This window comes from Mesoplodon bidens (genome assembly GCF_964165515.1).
Source record: "Mesoplodon bidens genome assembly, chromosome: 12".
NCBI classification, from domain to species: domain Eukaryota; kingdom Metazoa; phylum Chordata; class Mammalia; order Artiodactyla; family Ziphiidae; genus Mesoplodon; species Mesoplodon bidens.
In genome coordinates this window covers 62,958,846-62,978,845 of record NC_138168.1, presented here as the reverse complement: position 1 = coordinate 62,978,845, position 20,000 = coordinate 62,958,846, and the positions used below count along the sequence as shown (strand labels likewise).

The 20,000-nt window shown below is 36.5% G+C and overlaps 1 protein-coding gene across 2 annotated transcripts in view; it reads right to left on the bottom strand.

The window, feature by feature from the left end:
* Positions 1–236: 236 nt before the first annotated feature.
* ENPP3 (ectonucleotide pyrophosphatase/phosphodiesterase 3) overlaps positions 237–20,000 on the bottom strand; it is a 66,289-nt gene continuing 46,525 nt past the window's right edge. For both annotated transcript variants that reach the window (XM_081250626.1, XM_081250627.1), the window contains exons 20-25: positions 19,206–19,360; positions 12,336–12,471; positions 9,722–9,799; positions 8,852–8,984; positions 7,109–7,265; positions 237–572 (exon numbers count right to left, since the gene is read on the bottom strand). In XM_081250626.1, coding sequence (XP_081106752.1) covers positions 402–572; positions 7,109–7,265; positions 8,852–8,984; positions 9,722–9,799; positions 12,336–12,471; positions 19,206–19,360 — 830 coding nt within the window. In that variant the 3' untranslated portion in view covers positions 237–401. The remainder of the gene's footprint in view (positions 573–7,108; positions 7,266–8,851; positions 8,985–9,721; positions 9,800–12,335; positions 12,472–19,205; positions 19,361–20,000) is intronic.

The window sequence follows — 20,000 nt, the reverse complement described above, 5'->3', positions numbered from 1 at the left end:
TACTGAATAAAGGTAATGTGTACTTTTTATTTTAATAAATATTGCCTGATTGCCAAGTATAAAATGTTTTATAACAAAACTGATGTAGAACTGATTCAAAAGGGAGACCTACTTCTCCTACTCTCCCTTCTATTTAGATAATGCTGGGAAGAAAAATATAGCCCAGGATTATAAGTGAGATAATAAATATAATAAGGAAGGAACAACATAGCACAATCTCTGGCAAAAAAAAAGTGTAACTTTAAAATAATATATTTTTATTGAAATGAAGAAGAGAAGAGAATAATGAAAATTATACAACATGGCTTTTAGAGGAGTTAAGGAAAAATAGAAAACTTTGTTTCACATTCTTCAGCAGAAAAAATCATTTACAGTTTGCCAAAGTTGTTTTATATATTAAGCTAAATAATGGTTTCAAATGTGGGCAAATATGTCTTTAGTTGCAAAATTTCAGAGACAGGCTGTTCTTTTTCCTGATAAAAGTCAAGCCCAGTAAGAAGTTCCACATCACGGACCCGGGCAACATGTGCGTTGAATCTTTCTTCAATCCAAAGAGCTTCTGTTTTATTTTCCTGAAAAAGAAAAACAAAAGACTATTTTCCCTGGGGCATGCTTTTTCATTAACAGAAAGATCTTTTATTACTTAGAAGTTGTCCTTTGTCCTGTGTTTTTTTGGTTGTTGTTGTTGTTGTTTTTGTTTTTGTTTTTTTACTGAGGTATAATTGACACAAACAGCATTATATTAGTTTTAAGTGTACAACATCATGATTCAGTGTTTGTTCCTGTGGCTTTTATTGCCTTAAATCTTAATTTGATACAGCTAAATTTTGCTGTATATTAAAAGAAAAAAAAAGTACAAAGTATACTATAATAAATACAGACTGCCATAAAGTCCAGCCATTTTTTTTTTTTTTTTTTTTTTTTGTGGTACGCGGGCCTCTCACTGCTGTGGCCTCTCTCGTTGCGGAGCACAGGCTCCAGACGCACAGGCTCAGCGGCCATGGCTCACGGGCCCAGCCGCTCCGCGGCATGTGGGATTTTCGCGGACCTGGGGAACGAACCCGTGTCCCCTGCATCGGCAGGCGGACTCTCAACCACTGCGCCACCAGGGAAGCCCACAGCCATTTTTATATTTACTTCAGATACAAATTTTATTTTAAAATGAGACATTAAAGATGAGGTTAAGTCCCCACATTCCTCTACTCAGAGTTAATCGTTATCATGAGTCAGTGTGAATCCAGTCTGTGTTTTAAACTTTTACTGCACATCAGTATACAATATATAGCATTGATTTATGTTTTCAAATTTATAGAAATCATGTAAGTGGCATTCTATAATTACTTTTTCATTCAATATTATGTTTGTGATCTATTCATAGTGAAATATCTAGATCTAGTTAAATCATTTGTTTTTAGCTATGGTTGTGGTAGCACAGTTTATTTTTTTCATTGCCATATTGCTAGTATTTTTGGCATTATAAATAATACTTTCATGATAAATTACCACATGTCTTCTGTGTTCAAGAACATGAGTTTCTAGGATATAGAAATGGAATTGCTGGGTCATAGAGTACATGTAACTTTAACTTTACCAGATATTAAACCTAGCACTCCTCAAAGTGTTTATACCAATTAATAGTTCCATTGGCAATGGAGGATAATCCCCATTTCCCCACATCCTTACCAAACCATGATGTGAAATAGTGCTTTATCCCTGTTTAAATGTTATTACTCTGAGTTTTATTGAGTATCTTTTCAGATATTTCTTGGCCATTTGATTTTCAATAGGTTTTTAACTACATATAAAAAACAGTATAGGGCTTCCCTGGTGGCGCAGTGGTTGAGAGTCCGCCTGCCAATGCAGGGGACACGGGTTCGTGCCCCGGTCTGGGAGGATCCCACATGCCGCGGAGCGGTTGGGCCCGTGAGCCATGGCCGTTGGGCCTGCGCATCCGGAGCCTGTGCTCCGCAATGGGAGAGGCTGCAACAGTGAGAGGTCCGTGTACCGCAAAAAAAAAAAAAAAAAAAAAAAAGGTTAGTGCAATAATTTAGAGCCATGGGTTTCTGTGAAATTCTTTATTCTTTATTTATTAATTTTCTGATATTCATATGATATTGCTAAATTTCCAGTTAAATTTTTTTAAAGTAAGAAAGTTTACAAGTTTGTTTAATTAGGTGAGTCTGCTTAAATGGCTTTCAGTTGACTTCAGCATACTGGTTCACTTGGTTTTTTGTTTTTTGGGGTTTTTTTTTGCAGTATGTGGGCCTCTCACTGTTGTGGCCTCTCCCACTGCAGAGCACAGGCTCCAGACGCGCAGGCTCAACGGCCATGGCTCATGGGCCCAGCCGCTCTGCGGCATGTGGTATCTTCCCGGACCGGGGCGCAAACCCGTGTCCCCTGCATCGGCAGGTGGACTCTCAACCACTGCGCCACCAGGGAAGCCCTGGTTCACTTGTTTTTTAAAAATGCAAGATTAAAATAGGCAGCTACTATGTGAGTTAGAGGAAGTATAAGACGAAATCACTGTTTGTTTCGAACCTCTAAAATATTTCTCCATGTGAGATTCATGAGGTGAGTTGTTATTTTTTAAAAATAAATATGTGATGTACTAATATTAACTCATATTTCTAATGGGAATCCAATTCAGCCTTTTTTTCTTGCCTGCACTATTTCACATTTTAGTAACATTTAATAGTTTTGATGACTTTTTTCATAAAGTTTCCTCCCCCCCCCCGTGGCTTTTATAACTCTATTTTCTCCCAGCTTATTTGGTATCCATCTAACTGAATGTTTAAGGAACACCTGAAAGTCTTCACTTTTTAAAAACTGCAATGAAATGATCTTAACTGAAATGAAATGTACTTAAATGATCTTAAGTACAACATAATTATAACTAGGCAGGGGTGATACTCAAGCTATTCCATATCAGATAGTTCACCAGCACCAACCAATCTGAACAGAAGCCAGCTGTAGACAACTGCTTTAGCTGTACCACTGCATCCCAAGAGAATAAAAGCCTTGTGTATATCGAGTTATTATGAGCCATATTTAAACATATACTTTTAGATTTATATATATATATATAATTTATTGGTTGATTACATATGTATTAGACCTGTTACATAAATAGAAGTATTGTATACACCTAAAATACAACTCAATTTGTTAGTTCTTTGAGGCGATACCAGTTTCAGTATTTTTCATCCCTAACCACCTCCTTAATCTCTTCCTTATTCACTTACAGTCTCGTTATCACTGCCGTCACACTAATAAAACCATTTTGTCAAGGATGACCTAACTGAGTAGAATTTTTGTAGACCTTTCACTTAGCTATTACCCCAAGCTTCTGAAAGTTCCTTCTTTGTCTTCCATAGCTCTGCTTACTTGTTTGATGACACCTGCTGTTTCCTCAGCTGACTTTAGTTTTTTCCATCCTGGAAGAATAGACATTTTCCTCCATCTGATCTTTGGATCTCTTCTCTCTATTTTCTTCCCTTCGGAAATTTTATTTCACTCCCGTGATTTAATACCAAATCTATCTCTATAGTTCTGTTCTCTTCCAAGTTCCATACCTGTATTGTTTACCCCTAATTCTATTTACAGTACAACTGTGTACCCCCAATTGCATTTCCAATATATACTAAGTTACAATAATGATAGTCACTTGGAGTTATGGCAGTGTTCTCATCTGACAGGAATTCAGCCATACAAAGTAGAGGGGGAAAAAAAGAAAAAGGAGGAGGAAAGAAATGATGGAAGAACAAAGGAAGACAGAAAATATATAAGGAAATGAGAATCTAGTTCCTTACATCAGGTGTGAGGTGAAATTGTGAATCTACCATTTCTACAACTGGTATCTGTTCCCTTAAACATTTTATAGTGCGAGTACCTTCCCCCCGCCACAGTGATTAGAATATTTAAAAGTGCAGAAGTTTCATACAACATGACCCTTAAAGAAAGCCTATTTCATTGGGTGCTTAAAGCGTAATTACCTGTTCTAATGCTGGTGGAAATGTTGGCTGAATTGCACGTATTAAGGTACAGCTTGTGTATGTACAGTACTTTGTGGGTGATTTGATTCTGGGTGATTTTATCTGTAAACAATTTCACTTTATGTTGACTTTAGAATGTAATTCCTTAATAAAATGTGATTTCTTTATAATGGCTACCATTTGCTTACTATTTATTTAGAATTCTTAGGGGTTTATATGAAATATCTTATTTAATTTTCAAAACAACATCATGAGGGGGTGAGTTTTTTATACATTTGAAGAAAGTGACACTCAGTTGCTTGCCCAAAGAGGCCAAATCAATAACTGAACCCAGATATCCAACTCCAAAACTCATGCATTTGCGTTCTATTCTATACTGCTTTTCACATACCCTCCTAGATATTCAACTAGTTTCTTAATCGGAAGACTACCAACAGCAAATGTATCCTTCCCAAAACAACTGATTGTCTTATATATTTCCTGGCCAATCACACCGAAATTTTTAGTCACCTTTGGCTCTATCATCCTCTCTTCCTTCCCTATATCTAATTGACAGTCACATCTTATTAATGTCACAATCTCTCTTATAACTATAGCTTGGTTTAAGTTTGTTTCATACTCATCATATTATGCCTCATAGTTATCTTTATAGATATCATAGCCTGATTACTATACTGCCAATTCCTTAAAATTTTGGAATATGTCCAATTTATTAGTGATCATGTCTTATTCAATAGAGATGATGCCCTGTTAATTTTGAGATCATCTCCACATTGGATGTTCAGGGAAAGCTTCATACCATTTGTACTTTACCTTGAAGTGTAGGTGGAATTTTTAGCAGATGGAAAAGAAGGGCATTCTAGAAGAGAGAAGACCATAAGCAAGAACATGGAGGTAGAGAAAATCAAGGGGTGTTCAAGTAATTTCAAGAACCTCAGTTGGCCTGGAACTTGGGTCTGCAAAGTCAACTGAGGGTAAATGGTGAAGAGCCTTAAGTACAGGCTGGGAGATTTTTGTTTATTTTTGTAGTTTTATTCAGCGTAGATAAATAATCAAATGGATGAGAAGGGATGTCGTCATGAAAAACTAAATTTTAAGATGAGCAACTTGATAGTGAAATACAGAGGTGAAGGGGAGGAGGACAGGAGACAGTAAAACTACTTAAGATTCATTTTCAAAAGTCCTGATAGAAGACCATAAGGGCCTAGACCAGGGATAGCAAATCATTTCTTCTTTTCTCACCCATTCTAACCAACCCAAAATGGCTACCTAGAACCTCTATGATAAAGATCTATTTATTCCTGATTCAGTGGAAAAGAGCACCACACCGTATCAGTCACCAAAGTCTGCCACTGGAAGAGGAAGTGAAGAATGACAGCTTCCCCTTGTCTCGACTAAATAAACTTCTGACAGGACAGAAGAGATTCAACTACACAACATCTCCTGATAGCTTCTTGTTTGGAAACTCTTCCTCATTCTAGGACTATGAGTGACCCACTGTTTAGCCTCTAAACTTTGCCATCCATCTTGAGTCACTGAAAGCAACCATTCAACACTCAAATTCAAATCCTATCTTCAAGACTCAGCTAGAATGTCGCCTTCCTTACCAGAAAGTATTTTTCCTTTGAAATCCTACTACATTTTATCTGTCCCTCTTTGTGCTACTGATTTTTCTTTCTTTTATTTTACTAGGCTTCTAAGTGATAGACTATGAGCCTTTTTTGCTAGAATTCATGTCTGATTTATCTGTGTATTGCCCATAGCACACAGTATGGTGAAGGCAGTTATGTGTTGAACAGATGAGAGAATAGAGATGAATCCCAACCTGGCTTAGAACCTAAGCTTTAATTTCCATCTCTACTAACTCATGGGATTTTCCATGTGAACGCCCATTTCTACAAACCAGATGTACCTACACTTAATTATCCTACCTACCTGCCAAAACAGTTCTCATTCCTAACTTCCCTCTTTTTTTCCCCCTAATTACCTGCATTTAAAATCTCTGATTCAGCTTTGAGTCTCCCTTTCCCTTTGGCTCTTGCATCCAGCCAGTTGCCAAGTCCCTCCCTTCTTCATTTCCTCCACAGAAGAGTCTTCCTAATCCTTTCAATCTGTTCAAATTCTGCCCATCCTTCAGGGCCCAGCCCTACTCCCACCTCAATTTATGTAAACTTTATTGGTTATTCCAGCCAAAAGTGTTTTGAATTTGAAACACTAAACACTTACAACAGTATTTGAAAATGAATCCCAACTTTGTAATGTCTCTTATTCTAATTTTTAAAATAATTCTTATATGATCGACTGGCCCATTTATGTGTCTGTATCTCATTTATATATCAAAGTTATATATGAACTCCTTGAGGGCAGAGACAATGTATTCTTCCTTGGCGCATTCTAAAAAGCTTCTATCATGATACTGTTTACTTAATAGGTATTCAATATATTAGCTGAATGACTTCAGTAAAACCCAATTAACCAGAATACATGTTTTTCTATAAAGAACATATATGAAGTTGAAGTAACTACTTACATATAATTTGCCTTGATCCAAAATGTTTTGAGGTGGCCTAATACATGATGTTAAAAAAGGAATGTTATTCGAGCTAACTTATTTTGTAAATACATATATGTATATATGTATTTAGGTAAATATATATATACATATATATACACACTATATATATATATATATATGTATTTTCAGACCTCATGTTTCAAGTTGATGGAATTTTTATATTTACATATTCATTTAAGAAACATTAATTTAGTGACAACTTTGGGACAGAACCTTAAGGCTTGCATTCAGAATAAAAAGCCTAATAAGATACAACCCCTTTCCTTATTAGTGATTGTGAATAAAATATATCTAAATAAAACATATGACATGCATATATAAACACATGTTCATGTAAGCATATACATGTTTAAATTGATATTAATTACATAGAGATCAACAGTCTAAGGAAAAGTTCAAAACTGAGGTCATATTTACTGCAACTCTAACCCATGAAACACCTAGAAAATATACTGTAGTCAGAGCCACTTTTATGAAAGCCCAGATGAGCTCTGACTAATCATTTTCTCAGGGCCCAGGGCCTCTCCAGGAGCATACTCACGGGACAGCTCTCCACGTTGGTAGGTCGGTGAGGGATGACAAAGGGTAAGATGTCCAACCACCCATGGCAGGCGTCGGGGGTTTGGCTCTTATTTTTACAACTGGTCAATACCACGAAGTAGTGTGTTGGGATGGGAACACTGGTGTTGACTACATATCTAAAAACATAATTGAAAAGATTTGATGTTATTATACTTTTGCTTCTGAAGATTAGAAACGTCTTTATATATTTTTAAAGAAATGTCAAAGTAAAATTATAGTAAAAGAAAGTAAATAAATAGAAAATACAAAATCTTACCACACATTTTTAAACCTTAATGAGCCTGAATCAAGATTATAGAAGTCCAAGCCTGGTCATTTTAACATCATGGGAAAATATTAAAATACAATGAAAAGCAGAGCATGGTATTCTGCCTCCTAGCTTTGTTGACTTATACATCACAGTGACATTTCCTAATAGAGCAGGGGCTGGAAATGAAGGAGCTGGGATTTCAACTGTAGCTGTGCACTTCTACTAGTCGTTTGGATGTGTACTAATCCTCTAATAGTCTATGACTTTCTAACTCTCCTCAACTTTAACATGGAGGTTTTCCTATGCTACCAGCTTCGCAGTATAGACGGGGACAAATCAATACAACTGATATGACAGTTCTTTAGTCTCAGGTAACAAACATGAAAGTGCCTTTAAAAGTTTCAAGTGCAAAATAAAGGTAAGCTATTAGTATGAGTCCACTAAAAGGAAAATGAACTGGTATAAGTAGTAATGTATTACTGTGATTTAGAATCAGAGCTAGACTGACTGGGTTCTGGCTTTACTACATGGCTGTGGAACTTAGACAAGTTAGTTAACCTCTCTGTGCCTCGGTTTCCTTTTCTAAATGGGAACTAATGGAATCTAACATGTGGATGTTTTTCAGATTAAATGAAGTATCTGTAAATTCTTAGAAGCATACCTAGCATGGAGTAAAGTGCTATCAAATAGTTTGCTAGGATTATTAAAATGGTGAAAGACAGGATCAATAAACACTGAAATAAGGACAAGGCAAACAAAATTTAAGGCCACACACTTAGTGATGATGAATGTTATCTTATCAGAAGGTATAAGTAGAAATCATTGCTTTACATAATCTAGGCTTAGTACAATAGTTTAGTACTGTCCATTTTGATAATAAAGAGAAATCATGGATGACACTTCTAAAACTCTCTATTCCTGTGTGCTGGGTTCAAAAGTAATTCTTAGCAACATGTGTGACCAGGTTTAGTACAAAGATGTACAGTTTAGTAGGACTAGTTTTCTATAGGAAGCCTACACTATCTCCTGGGAGACACTTTTATGAATCATCCACTATCCAAAATATTGGGCAGTATTTTGAATAGTCACTTCTTGATTTTTTTTATTTATTGCTGAACTGGTTCTCTATTTACTGATAGCACAGTGAGTCTTCCCTACCTCCTTAACCTTGACAAAACCACGTTTTCCCTTTCACGTTGGTTTAGAAATTTTCCAAATAAAAATTTTTCTAAACTATTCCTGGACATTTTTTTCTTTGCCTATTAGTTTAAATCTTTGCCATATAAAATTTTTGCTAAATATTTAGATAGACTAGTTGAAAATAGTCAACAATTGCATCTCTATATAAATATGTAATGTTTAGAATACTGAGCTTTAATTTTAAATATTGAGGTTTCCCCTTATGATACCCTATTGCCAAATCAAAAGTCCATTTTGTTTCAAATTACTTACTCTGTAATTTCATCTGGAGCATCAAAATGACCATCGTAATTATAATCAAATATTGGTCCACTAACCACATTGACTCCATTTCTTTCCATGGCATGTTTTACAAGAAGAACTCTATGGAAGTAATTCCACATTGCTAAAAATAAAAGAATAAAGCATTAAAAATGTCTGCCTCTATTGAACATGGAAATATTTTCTATTATAAACAGGTACATTTAAATAGCATCCAATTCTGCTTTAATACTTGTCAGTGGTCATTGAGTAATACTGAAAAATAGTCTATGCAACAAAAATAAACAGCCACGTCCATGATAGCTTTTTGTTGTTGATGTAGTCACAGTCTCGAAATTACAGTTAAATATGTGTCCAAATGCCTCCCTAGGGCTGAGTTGCTTTGGGGACTGTATTAAAAAAGGTCAGAACACACATACTGCCTTATTAATTGTGACTCTAGGGACAAACGCTTTTCATTTACTTATGGTGAGTATCAGTAAAATTTTATTTTGTGGTTAGCTCTTTACAGTAAAATTAGGATTAAAAAATTATCAAAATTCTAGCAACAAGTCATCCAAAGTTGAAGTAAGTTGAAAAGAATTTACGTTAGACATCCTTCCTGTTTCAATATTTAAAACATTAGAACAGGGACTTCCCTGGAGGTCCAGTGGTTAAGACTCCACACTTCCACTGCAGGGGTCGCGGGTTCAATCCCTGGTCGGGGAACTAATATCCCGCATGCCACAAGGTGCGGCCAAAAAAAAAATGAGAACAAAATGACTGATAACAGGAACAAATTGCAATAAAAGATGTGTTTAGTTTAGAAGTTCAAGGAGTTACTTGGGTATTTTAAAATTAATAATCTAAGTATATACTTACTTTTGAATGCTTCATACATAGGGACCAAATTACTTGTAATTAAAGCATCATATTGACTATCAGAAGTTCTATTGTTTGCTGCAAAACAAATGAATTTTATTAAATCTAGCTATAAGAGAAAGTATGACATTCCACATAATAGGCCCATTAGTATTACATACTAATGTAAATTTATTGACACACGAAACACAGAGATACAAAGCACTCTCCAGTGGAAGTCATCAATAATGCAGGCAGCTTTATGCATTTGATTGATACCTATAGTGGGCTGGTGACCCTCAAGAAGATAGGTCCACGTCCTAACCCCCCATTACCTCTGAATGTGATAGGTAGGAAAATACCGTCTTTGCAAATGTAATTAAAAGCTCAAGATGAGGGCTTCCCTGGTGGCCCAGTGGTTGAGAGTCCGCCTGCCGATGCAGGGGACACGGGTTCGTGCCCCGGTCCAGGAAGATCCCTCATGCCGCGGAACGGCTGGGCCCGTGAGCCATGGCCGCTGAGCCTGTGCGTCTGGAGCCTGTGCTCCGCAGCGGGAGAGGCCACAATAGTGAGAGGCCCGCGTACCGCAAAAAAAAAGAAAAAAAATGTTCAAGATGAGATTATCCTGGATTTAGGGTGGGTTCTAAATCCAGTGACTGGTGTCCTATAAGGAGAAGGCGGATTGAGAAGAGGAGAGACTCAGGAGAGAAAGCTATACGAAGATGGAGGCAGAGATTGGAGTGATGCAGCTACAAGCCAAGCAACGCCTGGAATCCCCAGATGCTGGAAGAGGTAAAGAAGGATTCTACCCTAGATTCTCTCTTGCAAAGGGAGCGTGGCCCTGTCAACACCCTCATTTCAGACTTCTGGTCTCTAGAACTTTGAGAGAATAAACCTCTGTTGTTTTAAGCCACCAAGTTTGTGGGTAATTTGTTACAGCAGTCTCTAGAAAACAAATGTAATACCGATAGGAAAGCATCGTTATTGAATATACATAAAATAACAATGCTATGATAAATAACTCTTCCAAAGTAAAATTTTCTTAAGAAGGTGGGTTTTAACTCAGTGAAGACTGCTGACAGCACCACAAATGGTTGTCTTTGAAGACATATGGACTTGCCATCTAGAGGAGTGTGTGCTGAGTTTGTGTGCTCTGGAACCAGACTGCCCGGGTTGGAATCCCAGCTCCACTGTCCGCCAGCTGACCCACTTGGGCAAAGCGCTATGTCCCTCTGTACTTCATTTGTCTCATGGCATCTCTCTCACTGAAATATTGTGAGGATTTAAACTGCTGCAAGCCTATGAATGTTTATTATAATGCTTTTTATATTTAAACTACCCTTGGCTACCTTAACTAATATTCAAATGAAAGGCCAATGTATGGGAACCAAAAGGCAAGGAGAAGCAAGATTTTTTTGTCTTTTTCTTTAAGATTTCACATGCTGCTCACGGTCCGCAGATCCTCTACAAGCCTTTTCTACTTGTTAAACTAAACTTTGAAAGTTGTAAAGTCAATGAACATAACATTATCTTCTTTTCAGGAAACATAAGAATTTGCTTATAATGGAAATGCTCACAATTTGTAATGGAGAGTTAGAAGGTGGTTTCATTCAATCCTTAATATTTTTTGAGACAAGCTGTTTAGTTTTTCATTTCATTTCCTTGTCAAGACAAACATTTATAAATCAACCAATATCTTAGGGCTTAACAGATACAATTTTATAATGCCAATTTAAAATTTTTTATTAATAAAATGTTGCAACTATTTAAGGTTTATCCTAGGGTTTAGATAAATTTGGTGGCGCTCTAATTGTCTCTAGATATTGTAACAAGATATATCAGTTTATTATCCTAATTCTCTGTTTTAGGAATTTTACATTGATGTGCTACTTGATTTCACTAGGCCTTTTTTTCCCACTATAAATCTCAGAACCTCTAAATTATAAATCTCTAAATTGACCTCTTTGGTCATGGCTTCCAGAAAAATGAAGCCAAATATCTGGAGAAATCCCATTATCAGAAGCTGAAATTGTTGAAAATCTCATGAGTAAATCAAGGAAATGACAATCCCTGTTGAACAGAGAAGAGATTTGGGCTTTAGAAAAATCACATTGGCTTTTGCACGTTCCCAGGAGAGAAGGTTTCTGAAAAAATATTTCAAGTTTATTCAGCTGCTTAATCCACATAAAGCTGTTGGATATACAGCCTGAGCGAGAGGCCCAAATTCCAGCCTGATTTGTCTTCACAGGCACAGCTGCATTCTCAATGCAAGCCTTAGCTTGGCCAGTCACCAGAAAAAAAAAAAAAAAGAAAGAAAAGAAAAAAAAATGTTTTTTTAGACGCTTGTGTCCCTCTCCAAAGAATCTTCAGTTTTAAAATTAAACTTAAACCTGCCGAACTCTCTGAACATCTGGGCCAGATTAGAGCTGATGTGTGGTTCCCAGTGCAAAATTTATTAGTCTTTATTATAGCTGTTGCACTGCTCCAGGCCAGCCCACAATCACTGGAAGCCTCCTGGGCAGCTAGTTTAGCCCAAGCAGGTAGTTTTGGTTGGGAGCATATGTTTAGGGCACATGCCCACATCCAGCTGATGAGGGCTTTCTAAGCTGCTGCTCTAAAAAAGAGTTATACAAACCAGGAGGATAGAGGAAGCCGTGGGTGATATTCTTGTCTGCTAAATAGAAGGAACAATTTTGGCTCTCAGAAGGAGCAATCCTGACATCAGCCCGCAGACAGTCTGGGACAGTGGGAGGAAGAGGCGATGTGTCTCCCTGTTGAAGAGAGAAAAGAAAAAAAAAAAAAATGACGCCCACATTGTGGCTCACCCATCGCCTTACTTGGTTTGTAACTTCCCTAGAATGTTTTTCATTTAACCTTTTCTTATTTTGTTAGTGAATCAGGTCTACGCAAGCAATGGAAATGGATGTCTTCAGCAATGTTTTCTTCTGTGGTTCCCTTCTGGTTAGGGACATGGGAAGGGCAAATCAAATACACCTTGGAAAGGAATATTTGCAGGTTAAAACCTGAATTGAGTGCAGAGGGATAATGGGAGCTACTGCTAAAAACTCAAATCCATTTCAGGCTCTAACTTTAGGTGGTGATATATACTGTGCTTGCAAATAAAAATTGAAAATAAAATATAAACTATTTTTTTTTAATTTTTTTTGTGGTATGCGGGCCTCACTGTTGCGGCCCCTCCTGTTGGGGAGCACAGGCTCCGGACGTGCAGGCTCAGCGGCCATGGCTCACGGGCCCAGCCGCTCCGTGGCATGTGGGATCTTCCCGGACCGGGGCATGAACCCACGTCCCCTGCATTGGCAGGCGGACTCTCAACCACTGCGCTACCAGGGAAGCCCCTATAAACTATTTTTAAAATACAGATATGACTTAAGGATAATATTCTTCAGTTGAGCAAGAACTTCTAATTAACCTAAGATTAACTCAAAGAAGCTGTAGTTGTATAAATTTACTTATTTGGGGACTTTAATAAATTTGTAGCTATGCCTTATTCATCTTGAAATATAGGAATATATTTTTTATAATTTTCTTTGCAACTTTAAAGACTAATACAATAATTTATTTACTAGCAGGCATCTATAAATGTGCTGCCTAAGTACTTAAGGTAATACAGTATTACATAATATTTTGATGAGCATATAATTATGAGTATGTAAACATCTTGCTATTCATTTAATTTTTTCAGAAACTTTGATTTATATGCCTTCTACTGCCCACAACATATATACTTCTTAAAAAATTATTTTGTAATTTATAAAAAAGAAGATTAAATTAAATTAGAATGTTCTTCCTCTATTCACTATATTGTGCTAAAAGCAAAAATTAGCTATGGTGTCTAAAACATATGTGGTAATTGTTTTATAATATATGCACATATAAAATCATCACATTGTACACGTTGTAAATTTACACAATGTTATATGTCAATTATATCTCAATAAAGCTGGGGAAAAACAAATAAATAAAATGTACAAGATCAATTCACAAAGGAAAAGGCAGCATATACTGTGCACTATATTCATAGGCAGGAGAGCCCCATGATGAGATATAGGACAGGAAGGAGATGAAGATGAGGGGAAACACAAGCAAGGATGTACCCCTAACATGCTTCAACACTCCGGTTGGAAAACACTATACAGCAGTGGAGTAAATTTCTCAACTTGATTGTACACAAACATTTATCTCTGCTCCCCTCTGAAATCCCATTAAAAGAACAGTAATGATGAAGACACATAAGAGATGATAAGAAATTTTTAGAAACTGGAAGTCAGATAAGTATATTTGTTTACTACTGTAACCTTGACTTGGTAAACCAGTAAACACTGATAACAAAGAGCCTCTGGTTGGGAAAAACCCAAAGAAACTGATTCCTTCTGTAGAACACCAGAAGCGTAAAACTTGGAGTCTCCTAAAGACAGGGGATGTATGTAAAGTTGGAAAGAAGAGGATAGGTTGAAAGTCTGTAAAAGAGGCCAGACAGAAGCTTTACTCACTGGGGAGGTTGATCCAAAGAGACAACCGGACTAAAGGACACAAGGCACCCTGGAAAGCAGGTGAAAGCAATGGAATTAAATTTTAAAATCTATGCACTGAATGGTAAGATTCCCTCCAGTCTCATCACCCCCGTGTATGTTGGTTCACATGAGAAGTGTCCTTTCTTTGAAAAACAAACCAGCCTGAAAAGAAAACTAGATACAGTTGGGAGTCCCCAACAAAATGTCTGGCTCTCCTCCTGATTAACCTATAATGAAGCCTAGCAGCTGGCAAGCTCAGCCCTGTAGCTTAGTGCCTCACCCTTAAAATATGAGCTGACAGCCAAGGACCACCAGATATGCATTGGGGTTGGGGAGAGGAACCAAGAAGAAAAAGAGACAATACAGACAGTAGAAGAAAACTCACTTCTCAGAGAGATGAGAGTATGTATGGCATCCATAGAGAAAGAGCAGAAAGCATTTAAAAAGGAAAGAGATAACAGAAAGAGCTCTTGGGATTTAAAAATATGACAACAGAAATAAAATTTTCAATAAGCTCTAGAAGATGCAATTGCGGATATTTCTCAAAAAGTGAATTAAAGACAAGAGATGGAAAAAAGGAAGGCACATATAAGCACATTAGAAGTCTAATGTCCTATTAATTTTGAAGAAAAACTGTTTCTAAAATTCTAAAGCTAAGCCATCAATTAAGCATATAGATAGAATAAAAACACTTTGAGATGCACAAAGTCTCAAATATGTATCTTCTCTTCTTCCTTTCTTAGGAAGCTCCTCAGTGATATAGTCACCAAAACAAGGAGTAGACCAAGAAATATGAAGATATTAGTATTAGATGCAGTGTATCTGCTCCCACCATTTATTTCATTCTCCTTCTGGTGCAGATACTAGAAAGCTAAAAACATGTGTTTAGATTCTTTCAAAAAATTATAGTAAACAATTCTGAATGACCAGGTTTCTTCACTTGTTGTAAAGGGGCACATAGAGACGATGCAAAGTGGGAGAACTAGGGAGATTGACAGCTGACCCAGTCAGCCCTATAGACACCCAGAATATTGTGAGTTGATGTTTCCTACCACACAACTTACCATTTTACTTCAAGAAATATATAATACATGAATGTAACCATTGATGCATTTTCCATAATATAAGGAAAGTAAAATGCCTATATTCAATAGTTAAAATTATAAAAATCTTAAGGAGGGAAGTTTATTGTAATTTTAATGAGCCTGCAGCTATGGAAGTTGTGCTCAAACAATTCAGTTGGGCAAAATGTTTACTATTTTCTCAAAGTGGCATAGACCTTGGGTTGGGAGAAAAGGACCAGGATGGCTTTAGTCAGAAAGTACTAAAAAAAAGTTACACGTTCTCTGCTAACTGAAAATCTTAGATGTGTTTCTTATATATCAAATTTGAACCCCCAAATATAAATATATCAAGACTGGGAAAGACAGGATATGGCCTCCTTTATAAAGGTGAGATCATGCAGTAGGCAGCTCTCTAGAAGGATGGAGGGGAGGTATAGTCACATCATTTCTGAATCTTGGGCTCTTGAGAAAAGGCATAGTGAACTGCCACCTTACCACCCCACCACTCCCCTACACACACACACACACACACACACACACAAATAGTTTCATCCTTCCATCTGTTCAGAGTTCCTTAGAGTTTTTTAAGCCAGGGGATAGAAAGTCAGGAAAACAATAAATAGAATTCAGACACTCAGATGAAATCTGAACTCTAGCTCTCAAAATTCTTCAAGGGGGGCTTCCCTGGTGGCGCAGTGGTTGGGAGTCCGCCTGCCGATGCAGGGGACACGGGTTCGTGCCCTGGTCCGGGAAGATCCCACATGCTGTGGAGTGGCTGGGCCCGTGAGCCATGGCCGCTGAGCCTGTGCGTCTGGAGCCTGTGCTCCGCAACAGGAGAGGCCACAACAGTGAGAGGCCCGCATACCACAAAAAAAAAAAAAAAAAAAAAAAAAAAAAAAAATTCTTCAAGGGAAGTAGATGATAAGCACAGACAGGAAAGTGAGATACTTTCCTTTCTAGTCTGGCATGGAGACAAAATAGAACTTAAACAAGTGATAAAACTATTTTTATTGAAGTTATATAGACTCTCCTTATCTGTAGACTGAATGTCAAAGCTAAAACGTATTTATTTGAAGACTGGATAATTGTGATCTTGCCTTATGGTAAGGATAATAATTATACACGTGTTTAAATTATTTTTCTGGTCGTGATTTTTTTCTATAGGGAAAAATATTTCTTATAGTTCAAAAAACAAAAAAAAAAAACCTTTTGCAATACACAATAATGTCCCTAGTTTTTAAAGACTCACAAAACACATTTGGGTCATAATTTACAATATCAGTGCTAACAAGCTTTAGAAACAAAAGAGACTTTGTAAAAATTTAGTTATGGGAGATTTTTCAAAGTGTACTAGATTTTCTTCTCTGAAAAAGCCCTTCGACTTCATATTCAATTTCTGAATTAGATATGCTAAATAATTGTAATTCTTGCTATTATTTTTAATTTTCCACCTAGCAACATAAAAAACAATTCTCATCTTCCTCCTGAGGAGGGCCAGAAGCAAAACCCTTAAACAGTCTGATCAACCTTAATGGTTTTGAAGCAATTGCTGTAGGACCGTGATTTCAAATCACAGCTACTTCCCCCAAACTCTTCTGAGATAATAACAACAACAATTAGAAAACCCACCAAAACCACAGAAAAACAAAAGTTCCATAAAACTTAAAGATACAAGCCAATTGGGTCCGTGCTCCAAAAAGTGCTTATTTAAAGTCTGAGTTTTCAAACACAGAGCTGATTTACAACATTTCTATGTGAATCTCAAAACATCCTTGTATGTAATTTTCTTGAACCACTACATACTAACAGAGTAATTTCTGAATTAGAAAGCAGAAAATTGCTAGAATTCCATCCTCTCACATGGAAGGAGAAATACACAAGTAGTTCTGTGGGATCCTGAAAGGACAGGAACTCTGGGTAACAAAGAAGCTAGTTTTAAAACAATAACAAAAAAAGAATTGTACTAAACTCTTAGTCTGAGCCCACTTGAAATCCTCTGCCTTTGGTTTCCGTTAAAGCTCATGTAAATTCAGGAATGCAAGACAGCAGGGGAAAGTATTAAAAACATAAACATTCCCCTTAACTCCACATAATCCCTGGTACCTAGACTTTTCAAAATAGAGAATTGAATAATAAAACTGGCCTTGAATATACTGCCCCTCTCAAAATCAAAAACAAAATAGAAATTATTTTAAGGAATAAATAACTTCATATTATTGTTTCATAGTACGCTTCATAGCATGTTGAAGAAAATCACAGACAACTGAACACTGTGCATATTAAGAAAGTGATGCTGCCATTAACCATACATATGAACTCAGGTAACTTTGTAAAATATTTGCTCACATTGGAAAACAACATTAGTGCTCTCCTACCACTGACCACAATTAAACCATTGTCAGCGGGAGAGTTGGCTTTCAGAACACATAAAGCCATAATTAGTAGTGGGAAAATATGCTTATTCCAGAAATCTTGAATTGGAACAAGAAGAGTAAATAAACTGGATACAACCAATCATTTCCTTTCCATAAAAAGAGATGGAAGATCTGTACCCTTAACAAGAACAGTAATAGGTAGGGGTTTGTCATCAGAATCTTTGTATCTAAAATACTAAGATTTCCTCTACAAAAACAGCTTCCTGATTATTTACCCTTCTGGTTGGAAGTACTGCTTCATCTTCAGTTCTTTAAAAATAATGGTTGGGATTAATTTATCTAATGCATTCACTCAATAACCATTTACTGGGCAGCGGTATTGTGCCGGGGAATACATTAAATAAAACCATTCCTGCCATGAAGGAGTGTTTGGGCTGATTTTTGGCAGACTTTGATTTTTGCTTTAATTTACATTTCCCTGATTGCTAATAAGTTTCAATTGCTTGGTTCATATCCTTTGCCCATTTATTAACTAAGATGCTTGCCATTCTCTTGTTTATTGGTAGAAATTTACTAGCCATTCCGGATCCTAATTAGTATTCTGTATACTCATCACTTGTTTCTTATATGCAGTGCAAATATATTGTCCCACCCATAACTTCATATTTTTGGTCACACATTAATGTTAATGTAGTAAATTAATCAGTTTCCTCTATGTAATTTTTGTTTTTGTTATTGTTCTGTGTCCTAAGAAATCCTTCTCTATCTTGAGGTCATAAAGATATACACAAAGGAAAATATGGACTTGCTGTTCACATTTAGGTCTATAAATTCACCATCAATTTAATTTTGCATGTGGTGTAAAGTAGGGATCTAATATTTCTTTTTCTTATGGTAGCCAGTTGTCCCGGTGATATTAATTGAAAAGGAGTTTGCCAGATAGTGAAAGAGGTAAGAGGATTTAAACAATTGGATTCTCAACCTCAATCTGCAGAGACCTGTAACATAGGACACCTATACATGTAAGTCTAGCCTGGCTTCTTAGAGTACTAGATCTTTTAGGGAAGGATTACCTCTTATTCACATTGTGTTTACTGTGCCTACCACGGTACACAGCAGATAGTATAGTATTTTAAAGTAATCAAATAAATAACAAAACCCTTTATAACTTAGTTACCATCACCTTGTAGGTGCACCCACCATATACTTGGGAAATACCAAATGAAATGTGTGCCTCTGTACTTCCTGTTGCTTCTCTTTGAAATCTTTTTTTCTACCTGCCATACCAATTAGCCAGTTGGCCTGTAAACACTCTGCTTTCTCCAGGCAAAACACAATGTATTCCTCTTTGGCACCCATGTAGCACCTACAAGTACTTATAAGTAAAACCTGGGACGTTGTCTTATCAATACAAGCCACAGGTCCGTTGAGCTCCCTTTAGGATCTCTACTGCAAATCAAAATTCAACTTTTAGTATAGTAAAGAACTACAATTTCTTTCCAGCCCGCGTGAATCAATGGACACAGGAACTTACCGGTTTAGGGACTGTATATGAACTCCAAAGGGGCATCCTGCTAGTTTTGTCAAATCCACTGACATATTCCCTGTGATAAAGAAGACAGAGTTCCTTGTTCTTCTGTATAACCCTGGGCCTTCCAAATGGCAAATTTAGTATCTCTGTTGTTTTTACTAAAATAAAAATAACATAAAATAAAAATGTTTGTGAAAATTAGCAAATGTTTCTATGTATAGTAACTACCCATCTCTGATGGATTATTATTTTCCAGGTACTCTGGTAACTATTTTACATATTTAACCTCTTTTAAGTCTTACAACAACCCTATGAGGTAGGTGTTATTATTCCATTCTATAAATTATAAAACTAAGGCTTAGATAACTTATTTAGCTAAACAGCTAACAGTTCACAAGACATATCCGAAGAGATAAAACTTTAAAATCAAAAGCACATACTTTATAACAAAGAAGACTTACTTTAATAATTGTCCTAGGAAAGAAATTGGAATTTTATTAAAAGTATGCCTACTGTATTTATTCATTTTTAATTGTCTGCCATTAGTCTAAATTTCACCAATTACTGATGGTTAAAAAATGTGCAGGGTATTCATGCCATGGAATAACACTCAGTAGATTACACTCATAAGAAGAAGAACACTCATAAGAAGGTTGTCAAAACAGCCAACGTATTTACTGAACTGTTATTGTGTGCCAGGCACCATTCTAAGTACACACATATATTAACTCATTTAGTCTTCATAACAACTCTAAAAGTAGGTATTTCCATTTTACAATGATGAAACAGGCCTAGAGA